Source organism: Monodelphis domestica, chromosome 3 (genome assembly GCF_027887165.1).
Source record: "Monodelphis domestica isolate mMonDom1 chromosome 3, mMonDom1.pri, whole genome shotgun sequence".
NCBI classification, from domain to species: Eukaryota; Metazoa; Chordata; class Mammalia; order Didelphimorphia; family Didelphidae; genus Monodelphis; species Monodelphis domestica.
In genome coordinates, this window is record NC_077229.1 from 475,042,722 (window position 1) to 475,062,041 (window position 19,320).

The 19,320-nt window shown below is 32.5% G+C and overlaps 1 protein-coding gene across 9 annotated transcripts in view; it reads right to left on the reverse strand.

The window, feature by feature from the left end:
* Positions 1-19,320, reverse strand: part of KIAA0825 (KIAA0825 ortholog) — a 554,607-nt gene that overhangs the window by 362,633 nt on the left and 172,654 nt on the right. For 7 of the 9 annotated variants that reach the window (XR_008917190.1, XM_007487289.3, XM_007487287.3 and 4 more), the window contains 4 exons: positions 11,873-11,967; positions 8,088-8,315; positions 4,492-4,757; positions 2,041-2,191 (listed from right to left, as the gene is read on the reverse strand). Coding sequence is in view for 8 of the 9 variants with exons in the window: in XM_007487289.3 (XP_007487351.1) it covers positions 2,041-2,191; positions 4,492-4,757; positions 8,088-8,315; positions 11,873-11,967 (740 nt within the window). In the remaining variant the exon portion in view is untranslated. Of the gene's footprint in view, positions 1-2,040; positions 2,192-4,491; positions 4,758-8,087; positions 8,316-11,872; positions 12,967-19,320 lie in introns of those variants that run through there. The other 2 variants (XM_056820804.1, XM_056820805.1) reach the window with 2 other exon arrangements.

The window sequence follows — 19,320 nt, forward strand, 5'->3', positions numbered from 1 at the left end:
AATTGAAATTACAAAGCAGTAGAGGGAGATAGAGAATAATACGTGAGGCCAGATTCCTTCTAAAATACAACCTGATAAGAAGCCCGAGGTTACAAGCAAAGTATGGGTAGTCTGACTCTCACTTTCAGGTCACCAGCAGTGGCCATTTGGGGCCCACCATAGTTTTACAAGAAAGTTCCGTCCTTGTGGGAAGAATAAGTTGAAATAAAATCATGCGTACACAAAAGAAGAAGGGAGGAAATAGGAAGTTTTCCCTCCCCTCTGAGAATGGTGAGGGTTTCAATGGCCTTGCTCAGGAGCAGCTCCTGCTGCCTTATAAAAAGTATAGAAGGAAATCTATGATTCTTATGATTACTCTCAATCAGTAACTGAAAGCAAATGCCAAAAGATTAAGGTGATACAAGTGGACAGAGCAAAGAAAGAAAATTAACCTTAATCAAAATTTTATTACTACAGCTTTAGAAACAAATAATTTAGGGGGAGAGAAAACACTAAAGAAGGATAATATGAAAAACTTGTGATTAACTCTATGGTTACATGAAGTCCAACACAAGGAAAACCCAAATGCATACTAAAATATTTTTTACACAGGAAGACATCATTTTATTGACCAATAGTAAAAGCCAAAGATATATAGAGGTCATTAGATTTGTTGAATCTAACCAAATCTGATTTATAACCAAATAAAGTAAGTCTATGAAGCAGCTAACTTAGAAGAGCAGGATCAGTGGGTTCTCCATAGAAAACATTTGCTTCAAGTCAGTCAATGAAATGTAAACAAAGGTGTCTCAAAAATGGCTGAGGCATGTAGTATTTATGAAAATGGGTGCATTTAGGATGGCAATTCAGGCCTAGGTCATCACCACCAGAATTTATAGAGTAGTAACCTTAAGAAACCTGGTCTTGGTCATCAACATAAATGATTTAAGGTAATGATAGAAACTCAACACATTGGACAATAACAATATTTTGGCAATGTCTTATCCCAGCACTGTTTCTAACCAAACATGAGAAAAAAAAGGAGAACTGTAACAATTAGTATTACTAAGAACAAAAACAATAATTATAGCTGATATTTATATAGCCCTTTAAGATTTGAAAAACACTTTAGCTACATGACATCATTTGAGTTCTCATGCCTGTACTGTGGTACAGGTGCTTTAGTATTATGCATTTTAGGTGTGAGAAAACGGAGGCCATGAAAGGTTGTGGCTTGCCCAGGATAACAAAGATAATTTTAGGTGTAAGGCAGGATTTGAAAACAGGCTCTTCTGATTCCCCAGTATCACACTGCCTTTCAGCTACAATCAGCACTAAGGTAGAAAATGTGTAGACAAGGTGTGTGGACAAAGAGCTATGCCCAGAATTAAACAGGGAAGGGGTGATAGTAGGGAAACCACTCATTGCTTCTAAAGTAACTGCAAACTTTTCCTTAAAAACACGTCTTTTAAAAATAATTCTAGTGATTCTCTATAGCCACATGCCATGGAATATCCCAATCTCTAAAAATAAAGGTTGAGGAAGTGCATAGTGGATGTGAGTACACTATATTACTGATGTATAATCATACAAGAAAAACCAAGATGATAAAAGATACCTGTTGTCCAGACTGATGGAAAATTAGATAGATAATCTATACTTCAGTTCACATGTCCTGGACATATAACTGAACAGATGGAGGAAAACAACAAGAAAAAATGAAGCATTTCCTATCATCAGTACCTCTGAAAACATGTGTTGCATTTGTCCTGGCATCATCATCTTTCTCTCTATGTTCATTATTTCCCTTTTTGGTACATAGCATTCTAGCTCAAATTAAGATATTTTTATTTTTAAACAGAAGGAGAGTACTTATGTCTAATTATTCCATAATTTTAAGAACTATGTTTTTCTGAGTATAAATCCAATATTTAAAAAATATTATCCTAACAGTCCTTGTGTTCAAGTAATACCATTATTGTGTTTTTAATTAGGCAGAAAGCAGGTAGGCAGTCAAACATATTTGTGTAAAAAGGAGGAATTGTAAACTTAGCTTCACACCTCATAAAAAGCTTTGTAGTCATCCCAGTGGTGGCTTTCTGCATCCTGTAAAATGCTTGTAGCACAAACTCTGACGCAGTAGTCTGTAACTTGAAACTGGAGAGTGCTGATGAGTTCCTGATATCGCTGGACAGGCACTAGGAATAGGGGTCTGTTCAGAGGGAATGATCAAAGACATGGAGATTTAAGACCTGTGCAGTAGGAGGTATCAAACTCCAGAACTACAAATGGTTTTGATTATTAGATATCAATCATTCATTTCCTCCCTGGTGTTGGAGTCTAAACCTATGTTCACTTTTAAAAAAAAAGGAAAAAGGAAAAAGAAAGGAAAAAAAACCCTGGTCTTTGTTTTGTCAGTTCTTTGAACATCTTACATCTGAATTCTACAAATATGCTCTTTAGCTTGACAAATTTCATTGTCAATAGGTCATTCATAAATAAAATTATTCTCAGTAAGCCTCTTTTTAAGATAAGTACATCATCTGATGTAGCTAATACAGAATTTCATAGTTGGAAGGGATTTCAGCAACCATCTGATCAGCTCTTTCACTATAAAATATAACATGCTTGACCAATGCTCCTTCAGCGCCCCCTTGAAAACTTCCAGGAAAGGGAAAACCACAACCTATTGAGACAACTTTTTAATAGCTCTAATTATTAGAGATTTTCCCCCATCTCAAATTCTCAGTCCCTTTAGCTGAACCTTTTATGAAATGAACAGAAGACCTTTTACTATCCTAATGATTCTTCCTTTGGACACTCTACCTTATTACAGTCACTACAGAATCTCATGCATTTTTCAAAAGTAACTTTTGTGAAAGTACCCCATGTCCTTCTACCACAAACTTTTTAACTTTCAAATTTTAATTATGTAGACAATCTTATACACTTCTTTGAAAATTCAAAGGAAAAAAGTGATTTCTGACACTTTAAAAAATAAATTCAACTATGAAGCATTTCATCTGAGAATTCAAAGTAAAAAAATCAATATTTATTTTAATGATTATTTCCTTTTCAGCTATTCATTCCACATCATCTTCCTTTTCAGTAAGAAGTATAACATTTAGTATGTACTTATATGAGTGGCAGAGCAATAATCAGAGGATCAGTAAATGAAACTTTGCACCGAAATTTAAGAGTGCTGATAGATTTGTGCTATTCCAGCAAGCAGAAATAACAGATATTTTGTATGTAGTTTGCAAAAATAATAAAGTTAAGATAGGAAGCTTCCTCCTACTAGCAGTAGCATCCCAGGACTCCTAGCCCCATGCTATTCTCTACGCTTGTGGAAGCTTCTTTATCAGGGACCTTGTCAGTGTGTTGGAGTCTTCACCTCTACCCCATAGGGTAGTATCTCAGGATCTTTCTTCCAACAGGGGCTTATAGTCTGAGATTATATATTCCACCATTTCTCAAACTGAATGTCTTAAAAATGAGGTAAACCAGTGCTGATTTTAAAAAGTTGATTCAAAGGTCTCTTTCACATCCTTTATGTTTTGTGGTATTCCCCTCATGCACCAAAGTTGCTAGTTATACCTCTGGTAACTAGAAGGAAAGAAATATGATAAACTTTTTCTCTATAAAGAGTAAAAGCAGTCACTGATTTACGGGTACCTCAAATATTAAAATTACCAACCAAGAATAACAAGTTGCCACAGCACCTCCTCTTTCTTTCTCACTTGCTACTTGGGATTTTTTCTCCCAGTTTTTCCTCTATGACACTCCCCTGGTCCTTACTTCTCATTCAAGCCAAGGTCAATCTGAGCAGAAGCTGTGATGTCAAGGTTAGTGATGACAAGAGGGAAATGGAGGGATACTTGATGAGAAATTCTTCATTGGATCTTCCATCCTCATTGTTCTACTCAACCTCCCTTATCACCAAAGCTGGGTTCTCAGATTTCTAAATTAACTTTAAGAAAATTATTTATAAGTTGAAACTACACAAATAAATAACATTTCTATTTTCCTCCAAACACAGAAAAATAATGTCAGAATTTTAAAATATCATGGATAATACTATTATTAAATTTTTGTTCTAGTATATGTCTACATTAATAATGGGTTCAAATTAACTTTCTACATAAACCTGAATCACTAAGTTGGCAAAAAAAGGAATTTCATGTATAATGTATATATAATGTATATAATATGGCCTTATGCAAAGGCCATATTCCTTGTTCAAATACTATGCATTTCTTCTTCAGCAGATTTTCATAAAAAAAAAAACAGAAAAAATTGTTGGTATTTAATGAATGTGTAGGACCTTAAAGGAAACATTTGTTTATTATTTTACATATTCAATAGCTTTTCTTTTAGCATTTTAAAATAGAATAGATGAAAACTGCATTGTGATCATTAACTAATTCTTAGATGTTATCATGGAGCTTTAATTTCCATGATATCAAAAGGATAAATAATATTTTTACACTACTAACTTTAAGTGATACTTACTTCTTACTTGTTTCTTTCATCAAATCATCATAATGCATAAAATGCTGAAAGACAAATATTGCTGTAGAGAGAAGAGTACATAAATTTTGCAAGGGTACTTTGGAGGGAACTTCCTTGCTTCTTTCTTCCAACCTTGCCAGGACAGCTGTTGCTACTTTGCAACAGGCCTCCACAAAGTTTGCTCTAATTTCCTGAAGAGAACCATCCCTGCATGCAAGTGCTAGGGGAAGCATCATGTCAAGTTCTTCCATGATGTCAGAACAAAACTAGGAGAAAAATAAATGTGGCATTGAGTTATTTGAATTCTGTCAACACTGGATAACTTAGAAACATTATGGCCAAATTCCTCAGTAATGAATTTTGCACACTAAACAAATATATTGACTCAGTTTGACAATGATTTACTTACTTCTCAGTAAGGGGAGACAACATTTTTATTTTAAAGGATGAAATACCAAAATACACTTCTCTATAAGTAACCCCTTCACAATTCTGCTCTCCCCTGAAAGAAACTAATTCACCCATAAAGCTCCTAAAATATGGCTATATCCACAATAATTATAGTCAGAAAAGGACTGAAGAATGGGGGAGTGAATTATCCTAGGCATGGAACCTCTAAACCACCTTTGAAACGTGGGAGAAGAGAAACTTCCAGGACAGAGAAATGACTGTTAGGAGAAGAATCTCTTTCAGGGCCAGGGTCTGCCCTGAAGTCCACTGCAATGCCCCTCTTAGTAATAAAGACAGTGAAAGGAAACAATGGAATTCCTGGATGAGCCAGTCATATTATGAGTCAGTTCAAGAGCAGATTTGTAGCCAGTGACAATATTGAGCCATGGGCAGGCCAGAGGAGGAACTGATACCCCAGGTCCTGAATTCCTACAACTGATTAAACACTGATAATCCTATATGTGTAAACTGTACAGACTGGGAAAACTTAGGGAATCTAGGTGACTCAGTAGATAGGTAGCCAGGCCTGGCCTCAGACCCCTAGGCAAGTCACTTAACATGGTTTGTCTAACCCTTTAATAGTACAAAAGGCAAGGGTTTAAAAAAAACTGGGAAAGCTTGCTAACCAGAAGCATTAATGGCAAGCATCTAAACTGTGACTGTGTAAGTTAGTAGAAAAGCAGTACAGTCAGAAGGAAACAGAAGAGCAGGTCAGCTTTGAAAGTTACATACTAAATTAGTTATATGTTATATATTCTTATCCTTGAATTTTCTTTTTCCCCAAAATGTACATGCTGAATGAGTCCTGCCTAAGTCACTTCAAGTCCTGGGTCAATGTTGTCTCCCATCTCTGACTGTATTCAGACTGTAAGATTTGTGGACATGTCCAACTGTGGAAGGTTTGAGAATAGGACCTATCCAAAATAAGAGCTCTGTAGGCTCTTTTCCTCTATTTTCTATCCACAGTGAACCAGATGAGGAGGAGGTTTTTACGTAAAGTATTATTAATACACCATGCTTACTAAATAAGCATTGGGAAGAACTTAAAAAACAATTAAGTATTTATTGAATAAATAATTTCTAGGCTCTTTTAGCCTCTTTGTGTTAATTTTTTTTATCAGTTATATTATCAGAGCCAGTGTCTTTGCTTTTATCTATTTCCCATTTTTTAGCATGGACAACTTGTTTAAATAGGTCCACTTGAAGGTGGTATAGTTGGTTTTAGGCAATATCTTCTTGTCTTTATTGTGCTTTCTAGTTTGGGGTTGATTTTAACCTTTATAAATCTGACTACATATATAGCTAATGATGAAATGATTTCCAAATTATTTACCATTTGCCTCTTGTCTGCTAAAATATACTGATTTTACTTTTTTGCTATTTTGTTCAGTACTCCCTGTGTCTAGCATCTTTCAATTCTCTTTTTAAAGATAAGGATTATGATATACATACATGAGATTTATGAATAGTAGACGTATCTTTGTATTCTTTCATTTCTTAGTCCCAAGTAAAATTTTAATATTGTGAAATTTGACTAATAAATATTCAAATTTATAATTTGAATAAGATCAGGTATCTTATCATTATGCTTTATGTTTACAACAGTTTCCTGGATAACATTTTCTCAGACTGGTGGTCATCAGATTATTACCAGTGCTCAGTCACCTGATGTCTCACCATCGTACTTTTTTTTTTATTACATCAAGACTAATATGTATGCATTAAAACTTCATCTTTGGACGATGTTAACAAATGCAACTGAGTAGCAGCTGATGAAAGTTTCTTTTTTTTAAGTTTTAAAGCCAAACTGAACAATGATAGTGGTTATACTGAATTTTAATTAGAAACATCAATATTTTAACATTTTAAATAATTAATCTTTCAATTTTTTCATACACTTGTAGCATTTATACTTATAAAATTATTAAAGCTTAAAAATGTTCTAAGATTTTGAGGACATCCTGTAGAGAAAATAAACTTATGGGATATTTATCTATATTTCTCTTAGATTATTCTAATTATAATATGTCATGTTTCTATTAAATTCCTTGAATATTTAACTATTTCTAACAGATTAAAATTTTTGAAACATAGACTATACATGTAAGTTTAACTCAAATAATCCCCAAGCATTAACAGCGAATGTATTTAAGATCTGCTTGTAGTTTACAGATAATCGGTCATAAATTTCATCCTTTCTTAAGGTTGGAGGGGTAATATGAAGGATAATTGTTCAAGGTGGACAATCCTCCATAAGAAAAACTAGTGGTTCTGCCTTAGATTGACTATTCAATGAAATATGATAGTTTGGATTTGGTTATTAATGTAATTATTTCTTATTTATATTATATTCTCTATGATTCCTAGAACTATTGTAAATATTAAAGATTAAGGTATATAATGTAATGACATTTGTGAGTAAGAGAGGAAGATCTAATGATTAACCAAGTCAGCAACAAAGATTCAGAAAATTTCAAAATTTATTCCTACAAGGAAGCATCTATTCTGACTTGGCTTATTTCAAATGAAGTCAGCATTGTTTTTAACACATATGAGCAAAAACCTGTATCCCCAACTCCCTATTATGACAGTGACAGGGTTGAAAAGTCCTCCCTCTGCCAGACATTCACAGGCAGAAGACAGTTTAAACATATTAAAGTCTTACTCCCGAATTTTCTACTACCTGTTCTATAAAATTTTGTGCAATTGTAATTATTGTACTGTTCTATGTTCTCTTTCCTTAGATAACACCTGGTAATTCACAATCAAAGGCAATATAAGACTAAAGGAAAAATGGTTTGCAAAAAGAAGTGATCAACAAATTCTTTTTCTCCAATAAAAAATGTGCAATTTTTTAAATACTTATGCTGTGAACTTAGCTAAATTATGAAACAGAGTATAATGTAATAGGGCAAAATGAACACAAAGAAGAACAAATGTGTCAAATACAAAAAAAAACAAAATTTGAAAAATGAAAACAAATTGGAAACATTTTAAAGACATAGTCAATCTTTCAATGCCATGTATTTTCATAAATTTCCCACAAAAATCTATTGAAATATTCATAATAAGGATTTCAAAGTTAGAAGAGCATAAAATCCTGTTCCTGATGTCTCCCAGCTAATTTAAAATCACTTGATACTTGCCTTTGCAATTTTCTTTGGTTGTTCTTCCTCCAGAGCTGCTCTGTATAGCTCCCAAACTGACTGAATATTTACAAGACTCATAGTATAGTTTACAGCTGAAGATTTTTCATTCTGTTCACGATGAAGAATTTTAGTGGCAAGATCTTCCATTGCTATTGTTAAACATCGCACCACAGAAAGAGACACCTCTTTAAATGCATTTCTCCAGCCAAAATCTAGTAAAGAATACTGAAAAAAAATATTTATAGAACGTGAACTTGACTCCAAAGTGAATATTTTTATTGTTACAGATATAAAATTATGGCTTCTATTATACAAGTTGAATTTAACTATTCTTTAGTTACATTATGAAAAAAACTATTCTTATAAACTTGAAAATACTACTTTGTGTATGTCATATAATGGAACAGACAAAAACATATGCATTCTTAACCAACAATTATAGAGTGACATTTCATTTTAAATTGTCAGTAGATTTAATCAAAAGTGTTTTTTTTTTAAAATTCAATTTATTATATGTAGTACAATAACCAATCTCTATGGGAGCCAAAAGCTGCAATGATTTATCATCTAACATAATCTGTAAATTCAATATATTTAATAAAGTCTAAATTAGAGTTATTTTTATAGTTTACTATTAACAGGTATTATGACATGTTACTATTAAATATTAAATCATTTATTTCCTTTGTACTATTATTTTTTAAATACCATTAAAAACATAAATTACTCCAGGAGAGCAAATTACCCACCTTCTTTAATCTTATTTACAATTTTCTTTAGTTTATCTACCTCTCATGGTCATAAGAATTACTTTTAATTTTACTTAAAAAGACATAAAGTAAATTCAATTGCTTTTTTTTGTCTATAGAGTAAGCTTAAATTCATTCCCCTTTCTAGTTTGATAAAATCTCAAAAGTTGTCAAATGGCTATAAGTGTAATATAGGTGGTGGAAAAAGGGTTGAATTAGGTAAGATCTGGGTTTGAGTTCCAGCCCTACTACTAACTACCTATGTGACCTTGAGTCATTTACTTAGTTTCTTTAGTACTTAGTTTCTTCATTAGTAATAGAACAAAAGAGCTGGAATAAAATATCATTGTGGTCTCTTTCAGTTCATTATTGCTATAATTTGCTCAGTTTTCTTATATGCTGTTTCATTCAGTCAACAATATTTAAAGTATTATGGCATTAGTAGGGCTATATACAAATTATTGTTTTAAATATTTTGGACAATAATTTAAATATAGATGGTATATATGCATATAAATACAGATATAAATTCTACATGTATTAGACATCAACATATATATGTATGTGTTTTTATGTGTGGCCTACAAAGGACTTTTTAAATTAGTCATGCATATATAACAAAATATATGTTCACAAATAATTCTATGATTCTTCATACAGAAAACATGGTCTTTGACCCTAAAACTCTGTAAATTTATTTCAGGAGAAAGGAGGCAACAAAAAAATGAATGAGACATTTTCAGAGTTACAGATTACTAGCTGCAAATTCTTGTACACTTAGCTCACCTAATAAAAATAAATATAATCTAGCCAAGTCAGTTGTAAAGTGAATGCCATTGCCCTATAGTTTACATTTTTAAAAATTCAACAAATTCTACAAGGAAAAAATAGAATAAGAAGAAAACTTCTCTTAATTAAGGGATAAAAATAGTAGCCAATGTTGTCTACCATGTTTAAACATTTGTTCTCATCATCTCTTAGAAATACAGACTTCTGAAATTGTCAACTTTTGGAATTCCATAATCTGACCATGATATCCTTGGATGAATGAATCAATTAATTCAGATGTACTACTTCCAAAATCCTAAACTTTTAGAATTCTATACTCTGACCTACAGGTCTGGCCACTTGCTCTTCCATTTCATCCTTGCCTTTACATCTATCTAGCCTCTGCAGGCAATGTCATGTGGCCTACTGAAACAAGCTACCTTGATTCTTCCTGTTAGCTCTGATCCCTTCTTCTTCCAGACCTTTTATTCCACCCTGAAGCAGAGCTTTCTTTTATTTGTTATCTCTCCTCATTAGATTATAATTATTATACATAATTATAATTATATAATCTAATTAATTATTTCCTGTCTCATTTTTTCTTTTTGTATCGCCAGTATGTATTAGAATTTTTGGACAACAGTGTTTAATAAATGCTTTTTTACAAATTCTTTTTCTTTTATTCATTCATCTATTCTATCATCAATGTGTCTAAAAATAGGCACTTAGCTTACTAATTGATTGATTCATTAGGTGAATATTTTCAGATCTATGCTTAAGAAAAATCATTTTAGCAGCTGTATATATAAGAGACTGAAGTGGTGAAAGATGAAGCAGGGAAACCAATTAAAGACCATTAAAATAATCTAGGAGAGAAGAGACGATAGCTTTAAATAAGGTACTAGTTGTATGAGTAGAAAGAAGGGATCAAATGCAAGAGATATTGTGGAGACAAAATGGTCAGATATATAAACTGGTTTTATTATGTGGAGAGAGAAGCACAACGTCAAGGTTGTGAATGTGGGAGCCTGGAAGAATGGTCATACCAATGACCAAAATAAGAAAGATTTGAAGAAGAAAAAGTTGCAAAGTGATGCAAATAACTGGTTAATTGGACATCTTGAGTTTGAGATGTCTCTGGTACATTCAATTTGAAATTTTGTAGGGCTGAAGTTCAGGTGAGAGACTTGAGCTGGATCTATGAGATGGAAATCATCAGCATAGAAATGATTGTTAAATTCATAGGGGTCCAAAATCAACAAGATTAGAGAGCTCCACTAAAAAGTCCCAGAAAGTGGGCAAGGATCCTGGCAGTAGGCAGCCACCAGTGTAGAACTGCAATGCTCAGACTGGGATGGCCTAGGTCCAGATTTGAGCTGGATAAAAATAAAGATTTGGCAGTCATCTGCATAGGATCCCAAAGGAGGTCACTAAGAGAGAAAAGAAAAAGAAGACAAACTTTATGAAAGAGTGTCATGCTATACTCCAACCAAAAGGATGGGGCATGGAAAATTATCTTGCAATGAAAAATGATAGAGTTTTTAGAGAGGCAAAAGGAGAACTGGGAGGGAGCAAGATCACAAAAGCTGAGAAAGGAAAGTGTGGTTGACAAGAGTCAAATTCTACTGAGATCATGTAGGAAGAATACTAAAGCCAGTGAATTTAACAAAAAAGAAATCACAAATGATCTTAAAGAACTATGGTGGAGTCAGTAGTGAGGGGGGAGGATTTGAAATAGATTATTACACTGTAAAATAGATTGCTCTGATCTTAGTCTTTTCCTATTATTTGCCTGTACCAGTTAAGAGGTCATTTTGAACTATTCTTTCTACCTTTTTTGTTTTAGTTCCATTCTTTCCTTTTTGCTTTCTCTTTTTACAAGTTAGCTATGACCTACATAATACTTAATTTATTATATCCTGATAAATTTTTTTGTTCCTCTAAGTTAGAACTTCTAACCAAAAGCACTTAGCACAAGATGTGGTGAGAACATACAACCCTAACCCAATATTCCTTCAACTGGGGTCAAATGTACAAGAAGGCAAGTAAGCACAATGGGCCAAAATATATGAAGGTTTTAAGTATTTCCCTTCCTTGGGAAAGTTCTTATCCTTTAATCAAAGACTTAATAAATTAACTTTCAAAACAGAATTAATTTTTCCAAGCAAGTTATAAAACCTAAGCAATTTAGTAGAAATGTCCTGAACCATATTGTTGATATTATGTAGGAATAACTCAAATAACCAGGAATTCTTTCAAACTTACCTCTTTTACCTGCATTAATTTCTCAGGTAGTATGCTATTTTCATTTGCTCTACCTTCCTGTATTAAAAGTTCTCCACTAGATTTCTTCCAAACTCCTACAGAGTATAAAAAAAAGGTTTCAAGTTAAAATTAATTTTGTTGAAAATATAAAGCCCATAACACTTTCTGATATATCAATATCATTTATAAAAATGCAATAAAATACAGTGGAATATTACTGTTGTGATAATGTGGAACTCAAGTAATATATAATTCTTCTCATAGAACATGATGGAATTGACAGTCCATTGTATTCATATTTTATATTTGATGAATAAAGTATAGCTCCTTTTTCATTAATTCAGTTATATATTGCTTCACAGTTACCTGCTTCTAAAAAGAATAAATAAGGGTAACTGAGTAAAATTAATTTCAGTTTTCATGAAATAAATTAAATAAACTGAAGGATCTTACATTTAAATTTTGAGACTGATTTCTGCTATTTTAATATGTTGGGATAAATGACACCTTTAACTATGACAAGTACATTTCAAAAATGAAAACACTGGAAAAGGCAATGAATTCTTTCTATATAATAAATAAATGTTCTATCCTTTATTTCAAATGGTCAAATTTGGAAATTTTTATATCTAATCAAGTTAATCCAAAGTGGAACGAAAAATAAAATATATGAAGCAAGTTCCTCCAACATTTCAATCAACTAGCATTTATTAAATACTTACTACATGCCAGCCATTGTGTTAACATAAAAATGTGAAATAGTTCCTGGCTTCAGAGTACTTATATTCTAACAGGTTGTTCATTATTGTTACATTCTAAAAATTGAGTGTTTTACATAGCCTTAAACTATCATTTGGAAAAAAAGTTAACTATACCAAGTTTGTCATTTTGCTTCATACATATTGTGTGTTTTGTTCACTTGACATAATGTGCTTACAGGCACATTTATTTAAATAAAATCTCATCTTGCTCATTTCAAAATGAATAATGAATAGGTTTTCAACTGTGTGGTTTGGTGAACATTCTATATAGTAAGTTAGAAAAAAGAAAATTGTCCTGTACTTTGTTGAGTTCCTTTACTTTTTATTCAAATCCTGTAAGGAGAAAAAAAAAAGAATGATTTTAAAACATAAGATTGTAAAGAATGGAACCGAGTTCATATTATTTATGGAGGAAAGCTACAGCCTACTTGCCACCTTATCTCAAATCATTCCCACACTTTCAATATCCTATATTCCAGTTAAACTAGACTACCCTCTCTTCCATTATTATCTTGAACACTCTCGTTTCTATGACTTTATTCATGCCAACCCTCTCACTACCCACCCATCTATCAATTGAAGTCTCCTCTTTTTGTGGAGGTCCAACTGAGGTCCTACTTCTCCATGCAGTTTTTCCTCCTCCCTTACCTTAAGTTTCTTTTTCTTTTAATTTCTCATGGAACTTATGTATTTATCTCAATATTCCTTGTATTATTCTAAGTCTTGCTCATGCCATTTGAATGGAAACCACTTAACAAAATGATCTATTGTGTCCTGTTTTGTATTCCTACGTAAAATTATCTTGTCCATGTATAAAGAAGCCATTTAATGTTTGTTGAAATGTAATGAATTGAATTCTTAAGATATACCTGAGATTTTTAACGCATCACGTTCAAAATGCAAGTATAGCATATAAACTTCAATTAGGCCTACCTAGAATTATAATCAGTTTCTCATATCTAAGAGAAAGATGTATTGAAAATAGTAGTCGACTTAAATTTTTATAGAGAATATGGTTGCTATTTTTGCTTATTAAAACATAGATACATGTGTTAAATTAACTTTAATACATCTAAAAGAATATCTGGATTAAAATCCTCAGAGGAGTTCAGTGGATTACCAAAATACAAATACAATTTTTTTTCTTCCCCATTGAGTTCGCTATTGCACCCCTAGCTAGTATCTGCAATGTAATTTCTTTCACAGAGAGTAGAGGTTGGCAGTACTACTCTGCGACACACACTTTCACACCCAAATTGGTCTTCATAGCTTCCCATTGTGTGAACTACAAAGCAACCCGCCTTGTTGGCAGCTAGAAGTGTGAACTACGTGTCTTTCTTTTCTCCACTGTTCTTTTCTGGCTCACAAGCAACCTCCCACCAAACACAGAATCTGTAGAAGAGACTACATCCAAGAGATAATGCTATAAAAAAGTATGAAGAGAAGCCCAGGTGGCCACCTTGCAAATTTCCAATGTGGAAGCCTTCGACCTCTCTGCCCAAGACGCAGCTCTAGCACTGGTGTAATGAGCTTTACAAACCCTGGGAGCCTCTTTACCTTAACTACATACGCCTCCCTAATACAATCCCTTAACCATCTAGCTAAGGAACTCTTAGAAGCCATTTGACCCCTCTTAGGACCCCCTAAGAGTACAAACAATCTTTCAGAAGATCTGAAATCTTTGATTCTTCTGAGACAAACCCTAAGTGTTATTCTTACATCCAATTTATGCAGCCATGGCTCTTTGTCATTGCTGGGTCTAGAGAAAAATGAGGGCCAAGAAAGCTCCTGGTTTAGATAAATCTCAGATGCCACCTTCGGGCCAAAAATGAGGAACTGCCCAAAGACATGCTTTATTTTGAAGTAGTATTAGATATGTCCCACATTTGAAACCTGAAGAAATCCCATATGATGTGATCATCTAAAAGTAAAAAAGTACACAGGCAGCATGATCACAACCAAATAATGTTCTATCATAATAATGGGTCTTCAAAAATGTCAAAGTAGCCTAATAGAAAAAAAAATCAGTGTGAAAACATCAATGCTGTCTTCCAAAATCTAGTTAAAGACAATTTACTAATTATTGGCCCACTTTGAAATCATCAAAGACAATATTCTATGGTCTTGGGGAACTAACAAAAAATCAAATTGAAAAGTAAAAAAAAAAAACAAAACCAAAAAACTCAATCATCTTGATCATTTGTTTCTTATACAGGCAGATTCTATGCATCTGAATATTGTGAAACATTTGGATGATAAATTATTTTTTAATATCTTCAAATTGTTTTGGGTCATGTAGACAGCTTCACTTCTAAGTTCCTTATTAGCAAATAATCATTTAAAAAGAACATTCTATAAACTAGAATGACCCTAAACCCATTTTCTAAAACATTTACAGAATTTCTTTCTATCAAAACATTATATAAAATAGGAAATTTATAACACTTCATTTCTTTGGTGATTTTTTTGAGTTCTTTTCTTTCTTGATCAGAAACTATTCTTTAGTGATGAGGATGGATTTCACAAGAGTATACTGTATGGGACAGTTATGACTTTCTTGGCAATTTTCCTGAGGATGATTCTCCTCAAGTAGACATTTACATATAATTCTGTCAATCTGAATCATGCTGGCTTCAATACAAAGTATGAAAATTTCCCCAATGGGGAATATAGATACCAAGAGATGTTCTTGTTTCCAGATATTTCTTGTTGGGACACTTCAAAGTTCTGCTTCTACTTGTACTTTACAATTCTTTCCAATAAATACATCTTCTGATTTATAATGGTACTTGTATAATGCAGCATTTTTACTGTGCTTCTAACTGCTACATTATTTACCTGATGAAAATACTCAAGATGTGAGCTTAATGTGGTATTAGAATATATGTATATATATACATGCACACTCATAGATATTATATATATTCTTAAATTATGAAGTGGTCATACATTTGCTTGATGATCTTTACTTTTTTAATTAAAATTTTTAATTAGAAGACATCTATTCTTTTCTTCATACTTGACAGTCTGGTAAAAAAAAATTCTTGTAACAAATATGCACAGTCAAGCAAAACAAATTCTGTCATTGGCTCTATTCCAAAAAATGCCTATTTCTGCACCAGAAATGTATCACCTTTATGTCAGCAAATGGGCAACATTCATCATCGTCAAGTTTCTGCAATCATGGCTGGTCATTACAGTGATCAGAATTCATAGAGCTTTCAAAGTGGTTTGTTTTTTACTATGTTTTTACATTATAAATTAGTCTGCTGGTTCCGTTCATTTCATTCTTCAGTTTATAAAAATCTTCAAAAGTTTTCATTTTTATAGTTTTGATGTTATGGTATAAATTCTCCTGGTTCTGCTCATTTCATTTTGCATCTGTTCAAACAATTCTTTCCATGACTCCTTGAAATCATTGGGTTTTTTTCCTTTCTTATAGCACAAAAATATTCCACCATTTGGTATGGATAGTACAGTTTGTTCAGTCATTCCCCAACAGATGAGTATCTCCTTAGCTTCCAATTTTTTGCAACCACAAAAAAAAAAACTTCTATAAACATTTTTGTACACATGTAAGACATTTTTTTTCTTTCTTTGATCTCTTTTGGGCATATTCCTCAAAGTGCTATATAACTAGACTAATGTCCATACCTATTTAATAAGTTTGAGTATATAGTTCCAAACTGCTTTGCAGAATAATTATACCCAACTCACAGGTCCACCAACAGTTCAACATGAATGTTTCCCCACAACCTCTCCAACATGTCATTTTCTTTCTTTCTTTTTTGTTATCTCTACCAATGTGTTGGGTTGTGAGGGCTGTTCTTTGTTTATAAATTTCTAAATACTCTCCCTCCAATTAGGTCTGACTACTCTTTATTCTCTACCAAATGGAGCCTTTTTATTTCTAATCAAGTCCTTGGTTGTAACTTTTTTTTTCAATTTAACTCTATATCATTTTAGTATCTCCCAGGAGTCAGTCTAGTTTTGAATTAATTCAGTAACCATTCACTGAGCACCTGCTATATGAATGAACTGTTCGAATCATGGACTAGGTAAAACAGCAAATAAGACATGGTCCTACACTTAAAAAAATTCATAATCTAGTAGTGCAAAAAAGATGTATGTGTAACCTATATAACAAAATAATTTTTGATGATAGCATAGGTGAGGTATAATGTGCAATTGAGATATCAAAGGAAAATGTCAATTCTGTCTCAGTGGTTTGAGGAAGACATTTCACCTGGTTTTAACCCAGCTTAAAAAATAGACAGGATTTCAACAGGTAAAAATGAGAACATACCAAATGTTCACAAAGAGAGAAAATGAGGAATGAATTGGGGGAAACATGAATAGTTGAATTTGATGACTGTGTAGGTAGAGTACATTAAAGTGGGGGGGGCCTTTGAAAATCAGTCTAAGAAATTAAGATGCTATTCATTAGGAAATGGGAAGTCATGAAAAGTTTTTGAGCACCTCAAGGGCAAGGTCAGAGTTGTACATTAGAAGAATTAGATTTGTGCTTAGACTATTTTCAAGCAGGTTTAAATTCTCAGGGCAAAAATACTGAAAAATTAATCTCACACTTCAATGTCTGAACCAGAGTTAATACAAGAAAATTCCATACTGGATTAGTCTCATATTTATTCCAGGTTCACCCTAATTCTGAAACTGTATCCTCAGGAAGTCCCTACAGCTGTCCAGGTGTCCAGGTTCTGGGTCAAGGATGTGAAAGCCTTGAATAAATATTATAAGTTGCAATTTTGGGAACTGTGTCATAGGTAATATATAAAAATTTAAAATCTAGTGACCTTTAAAGCACCAAAATGCTATGCTACAAGTTATTACTCCAAAAGCACATTAGCCCTTTCCTCTTAGAAGTCGCTCTATCATTGACCACATCAAGTCCCTTCAAAGAATTGTTTCAATGTCTTCCCATTACTTTCTAATAATATCTAAGTTTCTCAATTCTATTATCTTTGTAGACTTGAATTTCTTCTCTAATGTAGCTATTCTTCTCCCATTTATTTACTTGTCAGCTTCAGAAACCTGTTCTCCACCTACACCTCCCTCCCATTCCTGATTCTTAACTTTGAAAAGCTGTCTATAGCATAAAACAAGTACCACATGACCTCCCTTCTATCTTTAGGGTCTCACTTAAATCCTACATTGCATGTTCAAATTCTCTGACTGGGATGCAGATCCTTTGATAGAATTTACACAAAGGCTTGTTAGGATTTTCTTTAAAAATTAAACACTTTAGTAAGGCTATATTTGAATATGCAAAGGTGAAAAACTAACCTGAAGCAGTTAAAAAGTTACATTTTGAAATTCTTATTATAGTATAAGTACACCTAGGTTCAGATTAGGGCAAAGAATGAATCTTCTGCAGTGGTTATGTTATTTGAAATCTATATATTTCCTTTGGGTTAGAATCAATCATCATATTTTATATAATTATGCCTTAGAAAAGTGAATTCAAATCCATGCAACCATATAAAGGAATTCATTGTTCGCACTAATTGGGCTTTGGTCTTACAAACTATTTCCCAGAGTGGTTTTAGATATTAATGGAATCCAACCAGATAAATTTGTATTGCTGATTTTAATTTTGCTGTGCAGATGAGATTTGGAGTAAAAAGATTGGCTTCAGATCCTTATATAGCTATCAGCAAATAACTTTTTTTCCATTCTTTGAGCCTAAAATAAGAAATTTTTAGTATGTTGTCTCTAAAGGACCATTCTAGCTATAAAATTATTAATTTCTCTGAAATTTGGCACTATGCCTTCAGAAATGTAATATAATATCAAAAAAACAAATTATCTGTCAATAATTATTTTGCTAAAACTTTTTCTTAAGGTATTTTATTATGATTAATATGAAAATCTAACTATTTCTAAGCCCCTAGGTCACACAGTGAGTAGAATGTGAAACCTGGAGACAGGAAGACAGGATTTCAAATGTAACTTTAGGAATTTACAAGCTATGTGACCCTAGGCAAATCTTTTAATCCAGTTTGCCTCAGTTCCTCATCTGTAAAATCAGCTGGAGAAGGAAAGAGCAAACATTCCATTTTCTTTGTCAAGAAAACTCCAAAGGGAATCACAAAGAATCAAACTGAATCAACTAAAACAACTGAATGACAATGATTTCTAAAAAAAAATGAAATATTACTATATAACATGTTAAATTTTGAACGAATACTATTCAAAACATGTTCCTGATAAGGAATTCCTTAAGAATTTGGATTGCAGCTTTAGCAGTAAGAGAAGAAAAAGAAATTGAAGGAATTAAAGTAAGCAATGAAGAAACTAAACTATCATTCTTTGCAGATGATATGATGGTATACTTAGAGATCTTACAGAATAAAAAAAAAAACTACTTGAAATAATTAATAACTTCAGCAGCATTTGAGGATACAAAATCAACCCATATAAATCATCAGTATTTCTATGTTACCAACAAAGTTCAGCAGCGATAGAAAAAGAAATTCTATTTAAAATAACCCTATACAATATTAAATAGGATTCCACTTGCCAAGACAAATACAGGAATTATATGAATGCAATTAGAAAACATTTTTCACACAGATAAAGTAAAAAATAAACAATTGGAAAAATATTAATTGCTCAGGGTTAGGCAAAGCTAATATGATAAAATATAAATGATAAATCTCCTTAAAT